General features: G+C 42.4%; 1 protein-coding gene and 1 long non-coding RNA gene across 4 annotated transcripts in view; one reads left to right on the plus strand and one right to left on the minus strand.

The window, feature by feature from the left end:
* Positions 1–543: 543 nt before the first annotated feature.
* The window catches only part of LOC147214709 (uncharacterized), a 114,461-nt gene continuing 97,519 nt past the window's right edge, over positions 544–17,485 (plus strand). The window contains exons 1-3 of one of the 2 annotated variants that reach the window (XM_086141038.1): positions 544–598; positions 4,381–4,461; positions 10,841–10,993. In XM_086141038.1, coding sequence (XP_085997164.1) covers positions 559–598; positions 4,381–4,461; positions 10,841–10,993 — 274 coding nt within the window. In that variant the 5' untranslated portion in view covers positions 544–558. Of the gene's footprint in view, positions 599–2,648; positions 2,798–4,380; positions 4,462–10,840; positions 10,994–17,485 lie in introns of those variants that run through there. The other variant, XM_086141039.1, reaches the window with a different exon arrangement.
* On the minus strand, positions 4,813–8,740 carry LOC147214710 (uncharacterized). Of its 2 annotated transcripts, none has more exons than XR_015104330.1 (4): positions 8,319–8,740; positions 8,053–8,195; positions 6,261–6,405; positions 4,813–6,065 (listed from the first exon to the last, which is right to left on the minus strand). It is a non-coding gene; the product is annotated as an uncharacterized LOC147214710 (long non-coding RNA). The 2 variants fall into 2 exon arrangements; XR_015104331.1 differs by having other exon boundaries at positions 8,053–8,198.

The following is a 17,485-nucleotide window of genomic DNA, read 5'->3' on the forward strand; positions in this document are numbered from 1 at the left end:
CAACACATTTAGACAAACATGCATTTGTAACTGCAAACAAAATTTCGTGTCTTAACTTAATTTTTCAAGGGTAATAAGTCCAGTTAATAAACAATTAAATTAAGAATGAACCGGAATAGAATCATAATTTCAGCTTTGGGCTTTTATGCTTGATCAAAAACAGGTGCGCATCAAGCTAATCTGTTTCTATGACGCAATTCAAAGATGCTCTTCTTTCTTCCGCTGTCTAAATTGAAAAAAATACTTGGAAAATATGGAAGAAAGCAGAAATACTTTAATTTCAGGGGTAAAAAGGGTTAATTTTCAGTTTACAAAAGGCTAGAAGAATAAGGAAAATCGGAAGAAGTCAGAAAACACTGTTTACACGACTGACGCATCCCCCTTCATCTGTGGGAGAGTGTTCAAGATAGATTTTATTATTTTTCTGTAATTTTCTCAACTATTCTCCCACTGTTTTTTGTGTGTAGTAAGTGGTGAAAATGATATCCCGAAGGACTCAAACTCTTTTCATCCTGACAGAACTTCCTTGAAAAATGTTTTTCTTTCACGGTCGCTGACATGAGCGGCACGCCGGACGCCCTTGGATTCACAGGCCCAAGTAAGGAGGATTGAGATTGTTGTGGGTGACGGTGCTTGTATGTGTGTGTGTGTGTGTGTGTGTGTGTGTGTTTGTGTGTGTGTGTGTGTTTGTTCACAGCCCAGAGAACATCTTAGAAAGTTAGGACGATTAGCCGGGTTAGCGTCTGTGCTAATACTGTCCCATATCTGCCATTGATCCTCATCAACCCATATGTTCCCAGAAAGTGAAAACACTTAGATGCAATGACCGGGTTAAAGCTGTGTGTATTTAGAGGAGTGCGGTGCTATTTGCAGCGTGGACGCTGCTTTGTCTGGCAGATCATGTTGCGTGAAGTACAAAAATCCCAACGTAGACCTGGCCCGTCAAGTGTGCTCTGTCTTCTAGAGCGTATCTTTGCTTCCGGTCATGACAAGGGCGTTTCTAATGGAGGCGCTCTGAAGGAGATGACAAATGTTCCAACAAATCAGCTGTGACCGGGGACAGCTCATCGCGGGGCTTGTGTTTTTACAAAAATAATGCGTGCGTGTGTGTGTGTGTGTGTGTGTGTGTGTGTGTGTGTGTGCCCGGTCCAGATTGTCAGGAAAGGCCTCGTTGAGCTCTATCTGTTCGGACTGGCTGTGAAGCGGAAAGCTGCTCTCCCTCCTTCCATCTGCTCGCGCTCAGCGGAGTCTCCCGCCTGCTGTAGCCGCGGAGTACTTATTAGCCGGCTGGGTCTCAGGGACGACAGTAATTAAGAGAAGAGATGGACTCCGGCTGTCCTCCAGGAGTCTGTTGCAGGATCTCGACTGCCACCCCAGCCTCACTCCCGCCGCCTCCCCCGACATCAGGGACCCGCCTCGTATCCAACCAGCATTATGTTTATATAGCAGGTCTGAGAAAACATGGCAAAACAGACTCGCTGCCCGGGCCGCCGTCGCACCGAAGCGTCCCCAACTTCAATGTCAAGTATGGTTCAATTTCAAAACACTGGTAAACTTTCCTGAATGTTCCAAATATCTCATTTATATTTAACTCTAGGGAAGTAATGCAAGTCTCAAATCCTCATCAGGACCCCCCCACCCCCGAGCTATATGTACGTGTCGCATTTTAAATATCACATTCGTTTATGTCGACGCTAATCATTTAATGCAGGATCGTGTTGAATTACCTGAATCTGGCAGGCGTCATGGCTTTATTAAGAATAAATTATAGATATTGGACAACATGGCAAGAATATATGCTACTATAAATCCTCACGTTATTTCATTGATTTTAGATTGTTGTCTCAGAGCTGAAAAATTTCAGATGATGTTTCTCTTATTTCTGTTCCTTTTCGAAGTAATTGCTGTATGTTTTTGCACGTTTCAGGACGTCGCTGTTGATAATGATATATTCATATTTTGCTTCAGATGTTCATGTTCTTCTGATTGATGATTGGCAATTTCTTCAAGGTTCTACATGTTGTTTTCCTCATATTTGCGTGCATAGCATCGCTGATTTGACTAAATTTAGATTTTTTTTTTCTCTGCCTGGAGGCCTCATGCATTTTGCACTGGTTTGGACCTCTACCCTTAAATAATTCACGCGAATAATATGAAATTTTTTCTTTTAAAGGTGTGTTAGTTTTCTTAATCATTCGGCGCCTTCCATAATCAACTGCTTCAGAAGCCCGTACTGTATATACAATCAGTCCCAGCAGCTGTGAGTTGATATTCAATCGATGGCTGTTGCACCTGATGGTGAAGGCAGTAAATCTCTAAAATGTTGTGGAGGGAAGGTTCGACCGTTCGTCCTTTTTGCTCGAGGCCGTCTTGCACCTGCTGCTCTTCCTCCTCACTCACCCAACATCCAGCTGAACACGCTAGCCGGCGACATGCAAAGACAGATGGAAAGTCACATCTAGTCATGTTTCACCTTGGTCAAAGACGGAGCGGAGGAAGAGGAAGCGCTGCCGAAGGCATAAGCGGAGAAGAATCTCCTGTGGAAGAGATTTTTCTACACGGTTTGTGAATACTGCAATTGTCGGAATTCATGATTGCAGAACTAAAGATCGGATTCGAAAGCCATCTGTGTTTGACTCTCACAGCTTACAGGAAGTGCAGTGCTTGTTCAGGATGCACAGCTGCGTGTACACGAGTGTTTGGACGGCCGCCCGGTGGAAGGGAACCTCCACAGTCTTTGACCTCTCGGCCCCGCCTGACGTCCCCTCTCATTTCCCCCCATAGTTCCCAATGCCTGGTATGAGGAAACCCTGTCTTCATTCCAGCAGGCTTTTAGTGTGACGACAGCTAATCCTTGTGTGTATGAGTGTGTGTGTGTGTGTGTGTGGGTGTGGCCTCACTGGTGGCTCACTAATGGACTTGTGTAAGAGGCTCAGCTCGTCATCAAGATGCCGTGCTAAGTTTGTATCAAACAGCCCCCTCCCCTTTAACGGGCGCACAAACATATGTATGGACGAGGCAATGACGAGAATAGGAACCACAGACAAAAATCACTTTAAATTACACAAGGATTTTTGTAATGATACCAAATAAGTAAAATAAACACAAATGCCAAGGCTGCATGTTGGCTGGAAGCAGTTTAAGGGATTTTATAGTTTAACAGCTTCCAGCTTTGACCAACTGAACTGATAAGAACCTAGTTCCTCTCTCTGGTGTTCACTTCCTGTCCATCAGCAAGATAGTGAGAGTTACAGTAGTTACAGACCAACTTCTCAAGATGTTAATCCTAATATTGATTATAATAGATGAGGGTGCAGCATTTTATTTTTTGTCTGACACATAAAACTTTGGCGCAATTGCTTTTTTTCTCAGTGTTGCTCTGTGATGATCTTTTTTGAGAAATGCTGTCATGGAAAAAAAGGAGTTGAAAAATAGGCTGTGGTGAATACACACACACACACACACACACCACACATCAAGCAGATACTGGACTGTTTCATTCGCTGTCGTGTTTTAGTGACTTGAGTGGAGGGAGTGACATTCCCAGCTCTCAGCGCTGTTTTTAGGCTCTGGCAGCCGTTGCACTGCTCAGTTCATTCACTGGAAATAGACATGGATTGGTGGAGGTTTCACTGAGCAACAACAAGGTCAATATTAACATTAAATGGAAGCAAAGTGCCAAACATCCCTATCTGCTGCTCGTCTGGTTAATATTGTGAATACATTTAGTGTAAATTTATTCTCATATTGGCTCTTAAAGTTTTATCTTTATCTTATGGTCTCCTGTCAGATGACCAAGTAAGCTGGCATTTACATTGTTAGCTTATCCTGAATAAATGTGGATTTTAAGCCAACAATAATGAATCTTTTAGCTGTCCAGATCAATCTGCGATAGATCATTCTATGTGTGTTCAGCGTTGCTGGTGTCTTTGTTACAAATAAAACATTAGATGCAATCAGGTGAAACACTGCAGAGAAAGCAATTTTTTTTTAAATCTATAATGTCTTTCATTCAAGTTAGAATGCAATCAAGTATTTATGCCAAATTTTGTATTTATTTTTTATGTTAATATCAATATAATTTAAATATATGTTAGCCATAAATATGTATCTAATATTTAGATATATATTTACATTTTATTATATTAACTGCAGATAACAAATTTCCCCACAGGGATTAATGAAGGATAAATTATAATTATTATATATCTGCATATGTACTCATCCATATGCACAAATTGTGACTCACCTGATACTACGCGCTTTCAGCTTTGGGTGGTGCCCCTGTGAAAATGATAAAAATTCTGAAGCTACAAGAAGCCAGTGACCATTTTTACCCAAACCACTGGCAGTTTTATTTATATATTTTTTTCTTTGCAGAAAGAAGAGCAACTGAAAGGAGCACAAGTCACACCGGACTGACATTTGCCACTCACGGAGCGATCCAAATCACCATGACATGTTAGTAATATAATGCTAATTTGCGGGACAGATGCTTATACTCAAGTTGCAGTTGTGTCATTCTGACTGCAGCTACAGAATTATACCAAGTTCAGCACCTTTGAGAATCCTGTTGCGTAAATCAGCTATAAAACTGTTACAAACATCTTGAGTAACTTGAAGGCTCTGATTTCATTGGGGACTTAAAGCAACCGACCGACTGTTTGGTCATTTGTAGATGTTTCGTAACACAAATCAGTGTGATATAACACTAATCATGTTGCTAAGTTGCACAAAAGCCCCTGTCATAAGAACCTTAGCAAGCCCTTAAAGACAGGGACTGAAAAACTCGGTGAAGACAAGCAGAAATCTTATCACCTGCGGGTTTATTCAGTGAGGAGCTTTCCTCTTCAGTCTGTCGAGGGACCGAATGTCTCAGACGGATCGTCCAAAATAAAAAGTCACATTTTTATTTTGGATTTTTCTCCCAACTTTCATGTTCTGCCAAAAAAACAACAATGCCTACATAGATCACGTTCTAAATCCCCTCCTTTATTTTACTGCAGAAAGTCCCTATATATGATGTAACCTTTGCAAGTCTCTCAGTGTCCATTGGCTGGTGATTCTTGGAACAATGCCACGCTACAAGTCCTGAGTCTATTTGAGCTTCGTGTGTAGGTTGGAATAGCGATCGGTCATAATATATGAACCTCCGAGTGCTTCTGGTCCTGCGTCCTCGGCACACGTAGGAGTGTGAGAGGGAGGGAGGCCGGTGATTGTAGGATGGTGTGTATGCTCATGTATATCTTACCCTCTTACATAATTTCTGTCTTAATATTCCCACATGACCACGATCATCTCTCTCTGTGTCGCTCTGCTCGGCCACCGGTGTGTGTCCACCCTTAGTTTAAGTACAGATTCTAGCAGGATTACTATAACACCCAGATATACCACACACACACACACTTCCTCTTCAAACCTCAAACTCCCAGCATACATTATCCTCCCACTTTAATCCCAAATCCCCGGGAGGTCAATAAAAAAGTTCCAGGTCATGAAGTTATGACACAGGGGTGAGCGTGGCTTTTCTCCCCACTGGCTGAGGATTATACTGGCTGACAGGGAGAGGACATGTCTCTGCTAGGGACAGTTGCCAGGGTCAGATATGGTTGACTGGATTATCCCCCTCCACACATACACACACAGTGTACAAACACACACGCTCCCTATGCCTCTTTGTTTCGCCACGTCACCGATCTCCCGGTCCTATTTTTCTTTCACGCATTTTGTCTTTCACGCAGTTTGTCATTGCAACCCGACACACCAGGCGGCTGGGACGCTACCCGTCATTGCTTCTTCGGCACTGATTTGCTGGTTGAAACATCCAGATGCGATCCTCCTTCAAACAGGGTTTGGATCCGTTTGTTATTCGTGCCCCATGGTTACAGTTTGGTTAACTTAGCAGCCGGGCAACCAGGATGAATCCGCCGGCATCGTTCCACCGTTCCTTCGTTCCATTTCGGTCCGTGTGGCCAATCCGTGCATTCAATCCCATTTCCACTGTCTTTGCCAGTCAGAACCAGTTGTCTCACGAGGGGAGGCTTCGATATGAAGAGAAAGGGAAACTGCCGACACAAGACGGTTGTTGCTGCTGAAATTGGAAAATTCCTCTGCATCTACTCAGGTGTCCATACTTTTGAAGGCGATTTAAAAACAGCTTGAAGATGTGTTTGCAAAACTACTGTTGTAAGTAAGTTGTATGTAAGTTAAACCTTCCAGTTCGCCACAGTGTTTGCCGTTTGTTCTTATTTTTAACTTACTCGTCGCCACACGGGATGCGGACAGTTTTTATTTCCTTTCTTCTTCACGCTCTCAGTGTGAAATCCCAACTTTCTTTATTGCGATCAGTCATAAAAACCATGTTCACCTCCAAAGCGGTGTTTGGTATGCTGCTGTTTTATATTTCTGGAAATGTGAAATGAAGAGAGAAACACTGAAAAGAACAACAAACAGAAAGGCACTAGTAAACCACAACAAAATCACAGCAAGGCTGGGTTCCCGTTGTACGTTTCCTTTTTTTCCCGTTTGATAAATGCGATGGGAGAGTACACAGCAGACTAACTAAGCAATGCATTAAGCGGAAGATGCTGACGGAGCTCTTCCTCCAGTCTCCTAAATAATGGCGCGACCATCGAGAATGTACTTTCTCTGAAAATGATAACGCCTTTGCAAGAGCGGCACCTCTGGTGCATAGAAAATGTCTGCTTTTTCATTGCTTTCCATATTTCCAGGCAAGAGAGCGGCTAACTTAAGCTTTTTCCCATTTTGAAACCAAAGTTTGTTGAACAAAATGCAAAAAAGACAAAACGCAATAGTCTCAAAAGACATTTCATTTGTTGAACTCATCTGATATCTTATATATGAGTGTGAATACCCTGCATGTGTTGCAGATCTTCTCAGTTACACGCCGGCTTGCATTTGTTCAAAACTTTTAATACAGAATTTTCTTTGGAGTTCTCGCAATTCGATTGAAGAGAGGGGAAATTATCATTGTAAATCTACTTTTTATTTTACTTGTTCTCTCCAAACTGAAATTGAAGGCTGCATCAACGAATGCGTTTCAGAATTGGATTGAGTTAAACTACTCGTTCATGCACCGTCGCTCCTGTAAAGAGTAGAGAGATTTCTCCACAGTACGGTCCGATATAATGGAAGTCCGGACCTCCTTGTGTGTTCTATCATTTCCCTCGATTCAGGCATTAAACTTGAAATGATCCTAAAATTGACAATGAAGTGGTAGTGTTCTCAGTTCATGTTCCCCTGATGGACGTGCAGGTCCGTGCAGGCCTCAAAATACATTTCTGTGAATCGGTGTCGATAAATCTTGAATGCAGGTCGGTTAGATCCACGAGGATGTCTTTAAATGACATTAAATGACAATGAGATGGGATTTTAATCTTCAAGAAACAAATTTGTGAGGATTAAATTTGGAATCTGTCTATGGAGAGGGTGACTGATAGGTGGTTTTAAAATGTATAAGGTACTTGCAGTGTTTCCAAAACAGAAACGGGTGCGTGTGGCCGAAAACAAACGTGAACACTGAGGTCCTTTTACTTTCAGGGAATTCTTTAAAATTCATTTGGGTTTCTCTGCAGCTGCTATAGCTCTCAGAGAGGTGGATGTTTTGTTCTTGCAGTAGAAGAAAACCACTTTTAAAAATGTCAACCTTGCACTCATCATGCGTTTTTTTTTTTATTCTGCAGCCAAATCTACAAGACAGTCTTTGCACCTTTCAAGGTGGCGTTACTGCTGAATTACTTGCTTTATGGGGCTCAGTTGGTAGAGCTGGCGTTTGTCCTATCAGAAGGTTAGCGGTTCGCTTCTTAACTCCTTATGCTAAAGTGTCCTTGGACAGGACGCTCAACACCTTGTTGCTCCTGATGGATTGGCCAGTGTTGTGTGTGTGTGTGTGTGTGTGTGTGTGTGCATGTGAATGGGTGAAAGCGTTATATAAGTGGAAAACGTTTTTCAGGTGGCATCAATGGAATCAGAATAAGGATTCCGGGAATATTGTGCAAAAAATACAGTTCTATAGAAAGAAACGTCACTCACCCTGGGACTTTGATCATCATTTCTACATCATTTCTGTTTTTTTTTTCTTATTTTCCAAAAAAATGACAGGTTCTTCTTCTTGCGATACTTTTCATTTATTTCTCTGTTATTTTCAGGAGGCCCCTTGCCGAGCGTCAAAGTATCTGCTTTTTAGAACTCAAAAATTCCGTTTAAAAGTGTTGAAAAAAGAAATGTCAGCTCAATTTGTTGAAAAAAAAAAAAACCACGCTTGACACAATGATTAAATGAGATTAAGACACACTCACCCCACAGTCCAAAACAGCCATGTGCAGTAACAACACAACCAAACAAAGTTGTTGATGGTAGGAATCAGACTCGTGTTTCCCATTCACATGTTTTCTGCTGGCTGTCTTCCCCTGCCTCCCCCGCCCTTTTTTATTCCTCCTCGCCGTACACCTCCTTTGTGTCACTGCTGTCCGTGCTTGCCGGCGCTGCGTGCGTGTCTCGGGCAAAAAAAGGAGGATAAAAGCAAAACGGCGTCGCGTCTCGTCCTTGCGGCCACCGCTGCGAAGCCCGTTACCAGAATACAATCACCTGTGACGCACACGCCTGTCATGACAGGGAGATCTTTTGGTTTGCCTGGCCCTCCTTTCGCTTACATCTCCTGGTTGCACAAAGTCTGATAGAAGGGATAAGGGGGGGGTTTTACAGAGAGGGTATGGATGAAAGAGGATGTGTTGAAACTGTGAATGCTCCAATTCTCCTTCCCTGATAAACGCACATGCACTAATATTGACTTTAGAAAGTGCAAAGGCCGATGATGAGCCTGGTGTTTACATGGCAAGGTGTATACCTGAGCGATCGTGGCCAGATGCTCGTTTGTTCAAGGGTCACGTTGGGGTCGAGGGTGAGGGGGGTCAGGTTGGCGGGGCTGTATCCAGGTACCATCGCTCCTCGTGCATGCGCTCGCATTCCCGGTGCGGGGTTTCGTGATTTCGTACGTCACCTGATTTACGGTGCGGTTAAGACCAGAGTCTCTGAGATATACACCAGAGGCCAGAGGTTAGGGGATGATCTGTGACACTAAAAATGACTATGACCCAGTTAAGACACTGCATGTTACTGGGTCACATCAGAAAAACAAATTGTGACCAGCAACAGAGGTAACAAAAAAAGTGTTTTAGGAGCTTTCTTTCCACTTCTTGCTTACAATGGATAGTAGCCTTGGTCCAAGAAAACCCTAAAATACTTTGGTGTCCAATCCGTTTAATGTTTCATTTTAATGGAGTTTGGCTTCATATTCTGCTTGCTAGTATCATATGCTAAGCTAACTTGTGGGAAGTGCTCCTCTTCTTGCAAATCATGACAACTAGGTGCTTTTCACCGAAGCTATGTGGTTGGCACGAACAGTTATGTGAGCATTATTATTATTATTATTATTGTTATTATTATTATTATTATTATTGTTATTATTATTATTATTATTGTCAAAATTCATGTGTGAATATCTGAGAAATAAAGAATGTCATACCAGGGTCCAGAATACTTTACTTGGAATATCAAAACAGGTGGGCTTAAGAATTCATATATTAAGCCCTGGAAACAAAAATAATTTACATCACATTGCTTTTAACTAATCATCCCCCTCTAACATTCGATTTTTCTGATAATAGTTAGTTGTTATTAGGCTTTATTCTATGTTTTTTCATCTTGTTTCTCTGTGTACTTTATGCCCTGTCTTATGTTTGCCTTTCATTTCAAGGCTGGGCTGCACTGAGCAGAGATTGCATGTTTTAATTTGCATGTTTTTATGGTTTTCCTTGCTCTAAAACACTTGGAACAATGCCAATGCCATAAATAAATCATATTGTTGTTATTGGAGTTAATAAGATTGTAATATGGGCTCGGTTAAGGCATTTGCTGGCTGTTTATTCTTATCATAGCTTATCACCTGCATTCATGTGTCTTTCTGAATGTGTGAGTGTGTGTGTGTTTTAATTTTTTATGGCAGCTCAGCTGTAGTTAGTGTCAGCTGCCACCTGCCCTGTTTGTCTGCAGTTGGCGTCATGTGATGACTGCTGAGCTAGCCGTCACTTGGTATATTCACTTTTGCGTGACACTTTTGACACCACTGCGTCTACTTTCTTTCCACTTCTGACGATGCCGTTTCACGAAATGATGACTGACACTGACTCAAACTTAGTTTCTACTTACCGGTGTGATAAATATAACAGTACTTGTGTATTAATATCAGATAAGCTATAGAAATGAGTAAATAATGTGCCCTGGATAATGGCGAGAGGCTGAATTGCATTTTTTATTTGAGTATAACTTTAGTGCAGCATCAGTGATTTGGCCAATGAAATTTATAATTTTAATAATTATAAATTCTTTCTGCTTCTGTGGTTGTAATTGCCTTGGAATGTCGAGTGAGAGCTGGTGGCTTGGTGAATTTTATTTTCTTTTTTCATTCATCTTCATGCTAACACATTATTCATTGGTCAATATGCCCTTTGGAGATTAAGAACCAGACAGGACGGTTTCATTATTTTTGACAAGTTGAAAGAAAATTGTCACAAAAATGTCCAAAGCATAAAAACATGCAGCCTTTGTTTTCTGACTGCCGCCGACATGCAGTTAAACTCAGACATGATCTCTCTGAAGTCCTTCGCAACATTTCAATCAGGAGGAGCATCTCTTCATCTGCTCATCCAATTAGCGTGTGGCCTTCACAGACAGGCAGGGGAATAGGAAAACCCATTGATCTATCCTTGCAAGCCCTTGTCACATTTGCGATTCACCTTGTTGCTTCTCTCCCGTTCCTCAGACCACTTCCACAGACGGCTGTCATCACGGATCAGTGTGTGTGGGAACCTCAGGGACGAGGCTGGGCTTCAGTCACAGCCTCGAGGCAGCCGACACACACTCCGCCGCTTTGTTGAACTGGTGACACTGACAGTGAAACCACAGAGGCTTGGAGGTACGTGAAACACACCTGCTGCGTGCGATTGTGTAGCCTGTCTGCACCATCAGGCTTCACACAATGCATCAATTATGTTGAGCAGAGAGACATAACAGTGTGGAAAATGAGAAAAGTTCATGTTATGATAAATACTCTTGTTCCCAAGTCTAGTATTCAAAGTGTGGTTCTTGTTCAAACCACTGTTCACACTGGACCAAGAGACCCCCAGAGAAGTGACAGTGGATGATCGGGAGCTTACAGTAGTGAGCAGCTATATTATAACCATATATAGAGTCACATTCATACATTCACTAACACTTAAAGTCATGAAATACATAATAATTTTCATAATGATTTTATGGGAAAAGCTATGATTGGCATAAGGACTGTCAAACAGTTCATCTCCTTGATTGCAGATCAACTCTGTATTCAAGAATAAGAATAAGAACAAGTTTATTTATCCCAAAGGTATTATTGTGCTAGCGTTTCAAGTAAAACATAACAATAATAGATAATAGTAGGAAATTGTAAAAACACTGTAAAAAAGGGGGGAGAATAAGAAATACAAATTAAATTATAAAGTGCCAAAGTAACAAGTCAAGAGACCCTAAGGTGAGGAGAAACTCTGGCAGGCAGCTGCCCGAGACAGCGCCTCTGGCTGATACAATGTAATGTAATAGAATAGAATAGAGATACTGTAACATGTTACTATCATAATAGTACTGTTAATAGTAATAACTGTTTGTAAACGATAACAGATCAGATTGAGACTCACGTAACGTTCGCTTTTGCGAGAATCTATTTTCCCTCGACATGGAAAATCTCGACGCCATTGAGATTACAATCTTGTTTTTTTTTTTACTTTTTGAGCAACAAGACTGACTCCATTTACTTAGGCCGAATTCAATGGGAAAAAGGCATTTCTACAGTGCATGACGCCATTACCACCGATTAGCTTATCTGACCCTGAAACAATTTTGTGAAAAAACATCTTGATTCGTGAGTGGCATGCATGTAAAATAAAGAAAAAATGATAGAAACACAGTTTTGCTGTAAAAACATTATTCATCCATATCGTGCTTTGGTTATTTAGTCTGTGGCGCTGTGGTTTTATATCATTTAAGATTGAAACTTAAGATGCTAACTGACAACAAACAGACTGAATCAGAGGTGGAGATTCACTTTAAAACTTTGGAAACTGCGGCACGAGACAAGCGCTGTGACGTCACGGAAACGGACCAAAATTGAAAAATTTCCGGTGGATGCAGCTGAATGACCAGCTTGAGTCAAACTCAGACAGCAGCTCTCTGCCCCTCATGTGTTCCAGTTATAATTAGAAATACAAACAGAAATCTACCCAAGGCTAATAGCCTTTTAAATGCAAATCGACAGCTGAAACCTTCATTACAAGCCTGAGAATACTTTCAGGAGTGTTCGAAATGTGCCCGATTGGATTTTCCACCGAGGTATATATGATACTTCCCAAGGAAATACAATCAAATGTGTATTTCTTTTCTACTCGCTCAAATATTCAAATATTCTCCAGCCAGATTCCCTGTGAAGCCTGTTTTTGGTATACATACTTCTATTTTTGTTGGAAGACAGAACGACGGGCGGGTTAAGACTGGCACCGAAACACATGAAGCAGCAGTTCTAAGCTGCCACCTTGCACTGTAATAATTCTGTTTTTAGCGCAGTGGAAACCCACCTGATAGCAAGGACGTCTTTATGCCGCCATCCCAAAACAACGGTAACATGTTAATGATTATTGCGACCAGCCATTTATTTCAACTGTGAAGCCCAGTCACGTTTCCCAAGGCCAGAATGGACTCAATGTTCTGCTCTGTCTCACTGAGCATTGTAGATGTTCCATTCACTTGTCTTCCCCGCTAATGTTTTTGCAAAAAGTTTCTAAATATGGCAGCGGTGCTGTTTTTTTTCAATGTCTGGAGGCCCTGACTTTTCACAGTCAGTTTCTGTAGAAGTCTCACTCAGGAATGGGTAATTGTTTATGTAACCGTGCCGACAGACACTCACTCAGACTATTATGTTGCTGTAGACCCGGGGCAAGTGGTTATAATCTGTAGGTGTGATGTTTGTTTTTTTTTTTCTTTAAAAACACCACAAAACGTTTTAGGTGGATTTTAGAAAATGGCATAACGTGGACTAAAGCAGTATCACATGGAATAGATGTCGCTGAAAAAAGCCGGGCCTGCAAACGAGGGCTTTGGATTGCTGTTACGCAAACAATTATGAGGTCAGCAGTGAGAGGGGACTGACGGCAACGAGATGGATCTACCGAGATTGGATTTCATCTCAGTCATCTCAGATCTATCTTGACACCCGCCTTTCATTCCAAGTGTTTTAAGATAATGGGCCCATCACATGCAGTTATCGCGGTCAGGAAGGAGTACAAACATTCCACGTGGTGTATATTTTCTGATCCAGCGACACCTTGAAGACCACAAACAGGCTCGGGGCTTCGAACGCCGGAGAAACCTCTCAGCCAGTCTCGATCGGAATTTGGAACCGGCGTGTCTTTTATTTATGTTTTATTCTGAGTCAAAGCACGATGTCTGGACTTCAGTTACGCCGATGAATCGTTCCGTCAGGTGCTCTGTTAACCCCTCCAAATGGAAATTGATATGAGACCGCAATTAGCCATAACACCCGGCATTTTACTTATTACATTTAAAACACTGTGCTTCTAAGCTTTGACACCAACCGCATTTGTTTTGGTTATTGTCCAATTACTATGTTCCAAAATGTTTGTCACCTACACGCTATCTTCCTCCATAGTGTTACACTGCAGATCACGGGATTTATGTGCTCTCACTAAAAACGATATAGAGAACCTGGTTAATTTCCATCCCGGAAAAGTATCCAAACTGGACGATAAGGTTGCTCTCTGGCGAGAAATAGTCCACGTGCCGCCGAGTCGGTTTATGCAGGACAAACTAAAGAGATATCCTTAATGAGTTTGAAAGGTGATCTAACTAGTTGGCTACGCGGTGAAATCCTGGCCTGCAGTTTGTTTCCCGCAGACAGAGCGAGGCAAACGGCTCCTCTTGTGTCCAGACTTTATAATAGGCTGAGCTAATTGTTTACATTTGCGCTAAATGCACAGCGAGTGAAGTCAATCTTCTGATCTCACCGCTGCCAAATCAACTGAATGAGCCCGATCTTAAACCGTCAAAGTATTCCTTTCAAAACACGTCATTTGGCTTGCGGTCCAAACCTCATATTTGTGCAATGACTTTTCCTCTGCGATGAAGGTTATTATTGACACCTCATTTCCCAGATGTCTGTAATTAACTTTCTGAATATATTGCTGTCATGGCTGATAGAAATGATGGGCACATAGAATTTGAAATGAGACCGAATTAGTAATAAATTCATCGTGATTCTTTAAAAGGCATAAATGCAAATAAAAACACAGAACGCCGTCGGCTTTGCTAATCGCTTTATTGCGTAACCCCTGCCGGCGTGTTTCATATTTTCTCATTCTCTTTCGAAATGTTTTTCATTTCGTTGAGAGGGTTTTTAGCAGCAGCCAAATTGGAACGGAATTATCTTTAAAAGTCAAGCTCCCTCTGCCCACCTAATACGTGACGCTGCAGAAGGGTTATAAGCCTAGGAGCTTTCAGATGGTTTATTTTAGCCCGCGGTGTCATCGTGAGCCGGGGGACCGGGCCTGAGCGAACGCAGCGGCTCTAAAATCACAAATGGGCGCGCAAAAGATCAACGTGGATATTTCACATCGCCGCCGCCGGCCGTTAAGATGTCGCGCACAGGTAGCATACGGTCCCGAAAGAGCGATCGCTTCGTGTGGTGGAACCAGTGCTAATTGCTGCGAAGATAAGATGGGAAGAGGAGATCTCAAAGCGCTAAGTAAAACCCCCCGCTCTGGCTTCTCTGCTTCAACAGCTGGACGACGCGCTCGCATCACTTAGTGTGACTCCGGGCTGCTGCCATGATCTCCATCAGAGATTATAGATATGCTCCCTGGGCTCGTCCTCTCCGGGACAGCCAGCCCGTTAATCCACTTCCTGTCAGAGTGTGCGGCCCATGCCAGATGTGACGGGAGCGTTCACATCCGTCTGTGAGAGTTTATCATTCAAATCTTCATGTTGTGGCACGCAACATCAAATTATGCAACTCCTCGCTCTCCCAAACAGCCATTCTGTCCACGCTGAGCGTGTGATCCATCAACCTCGGCCTCCCCTGTAGGTGCTATTCAAGTGAAAGTCAACAAAAGCGTTTCAGTCCTGCAGGGGATGGAAATCAGCTGTCAGGGGCCTCTCAGGTCTGCCTCCGCTGGTATCGATCACGGTCTGCCAACGGCACGCATGATAATGCTGATTCTTGCTCCTGTCTGCTCATAACCTCCATAACTCCCGCACACCGGAGAGATTAAGTTCCAACTCTCAAATGATAAATCAATTTCAATTATCCCCCGTGTGATCAATCATATTCTCATTAATGTCTGGAGCACTGCCTGCAGCTGTACGCCGCAGATTACCAGTCAGCCTTGCGAGTTGAGCAGCTTTATTGCTGGTAATAAGGTGCAGTAAAGTTGCCTTGTAAAATATCTTTTACTGTCTTGTAAGAAGCTCTAGAAGCTGCTTGAGGGCGGTGCTGTTTCGACAGCCGGGGGGACAGCGGTCCCCTGGGGGGCTGTCACAGGATCCCACTTTCTCGGCCTCCATTGCTCCATGGCAAGACATTATCACACTGTTGGAAAATAAAAAAAAAACAACCCGCTCAGTATTTGAAGCAGCATGTTGGATACTCAAAATTGAATATTCCTAGTTTTCTGATACTTGCTGATTCTGTAATCTGGAAATGAATACACATTGTTTCGGTCATTCCTCCTTTTTGCTCTCAAACAAGTTTACGTTAATTCCCAATATTTCTCTCTTCACGTTCTCTTATTAACTGTTGTTGCTGATTTATTGATTTGTTTTTATTGTGGATACTGGACCATTAAGGTGCAGTATCACTTGCATGGATTACAAAATAGTAAAGAGTACATGTCTGTGGATTCAGATACTAAACTTGTCGATCTTGATGATCAAATAATGTGAAAACTCTGACGTTAAACAACGTCATGCTGTTGTCGGTGCGCCTCAATCGACCGATGTCACGAACCCCCGGGAACAAAGGTTGCGATTCGTCACTGCAGAAACAAAAATCACTTCCTCGTCTCACATGTTTGTCAGTCGGTCACGTTTCGAAGGTCACGCCTCTGTCGGTTATCCACCTCTGACCGCCTCCTGCGACAAGGGGTTAGCGAGGCAGAAACACGACCCCGCCGTTCAGATGAGCCGCTTCCCACTCGGTTCCCTCTAGCTCTCAGCGCCGATTATCCAGCGGCCGCCTGCCTTCAATGGCTGCCAGGTCCTGACCTGCCATTTTGAGTCGTATTAATGTTCAGACGGACAACACAACTGGGAGTTTAAATAGAGCTTTGGCTACATTGGTGAAGGAGCATGTGCCGTAGAGTTCAAAGGTTTGGCGGTTTTAAAATTACGAAGGGGTAAATGTGATGTTGGTGATTATATAGGGTCAGGCAGAATATCATTAACTTGTTATTGCAGCACGGATTTGGATCATTAATTCTTCAGATGTTCTGATGACCTTTTTTCTGGATGACTTTACTCTGCTGTTTTCAAATCAAGCCATCACGATAGTCCCAATGGACATCGTGCACCAAGAAATGATACAGAAATTACCAAAATACCGGCAAATAACGATTATCTCAGCAAGGACTCATCCCAAAAGACCACACGTCTCAGCTAAAAATCGGGAAGAAAGCAATTGAGTTCATCAAGATTTTATCTTAAATCAGCGTGAAAGAAATTACATAAACCAAGAGAGGGACGTTGGGACTGGAAGTTAAAAAGGAGTCGGAAATTTGCAACTTGGGGCTTCTTTCTGACATCATGGCAGATAAAAGGAAGTCGCTTGGGTAACTGCGACAGAGAAACAAAGTCCGAGACCATAAACTTTTGATTCGGCCATAAACATGAGCTTTTATTTCCCCCAGCCTACTTTTGCCTTCCGTTGTTGTTGGCCATGTGGTGACGCTGGAGATGTTAACGCTGCAATGACGTGCAATAAAGCGCACACATTAGCCAAAAACATCTTTCCAGAAGAAACACAAACAAAAATTAGAATTTCTGTTTTCTTTTCTGGAAAGAGAGTAACATTTCGATCTACATTTTCTCTAAAAACCTCCCCGATCTTCATACAAGGTTGACGACAAAGCCATAAATCTATAGTTTTATAATAATAGTTAAACTTTAAAAGATCACTATTACCTTAACTGAAGGGAACCAGAGCTGGAATTGGCTCCGTCAAAAATACAAATGACACAATTCTCATATTAATATGATCTACTGTTGGTTATGGCAACTCTGAAAAGGGCAGTTTTTATATAACAGACTGTCAAACCAGATGTTAATGACTATGAGGTGCTGATACTCAATCCTACTTTGTCCCTCATTT

This window comes from Fistularia commersonii, chromosome 33 (genome assembly GCF_037954325.1).
Source record: "Fistularia commersonii isolate RoL2024-O1a breed Wild chromosome 33, RoL_Fcom_v1.0, whole genome shotgun sequence".
Taxonomy (NCBI): domain Eukaryota; kingdom Metazoa; phylum Chordata; class Actinopteri; order Syngnathiformes; family Fistulariidae; genus Fistularia; species Fistularia commersonii.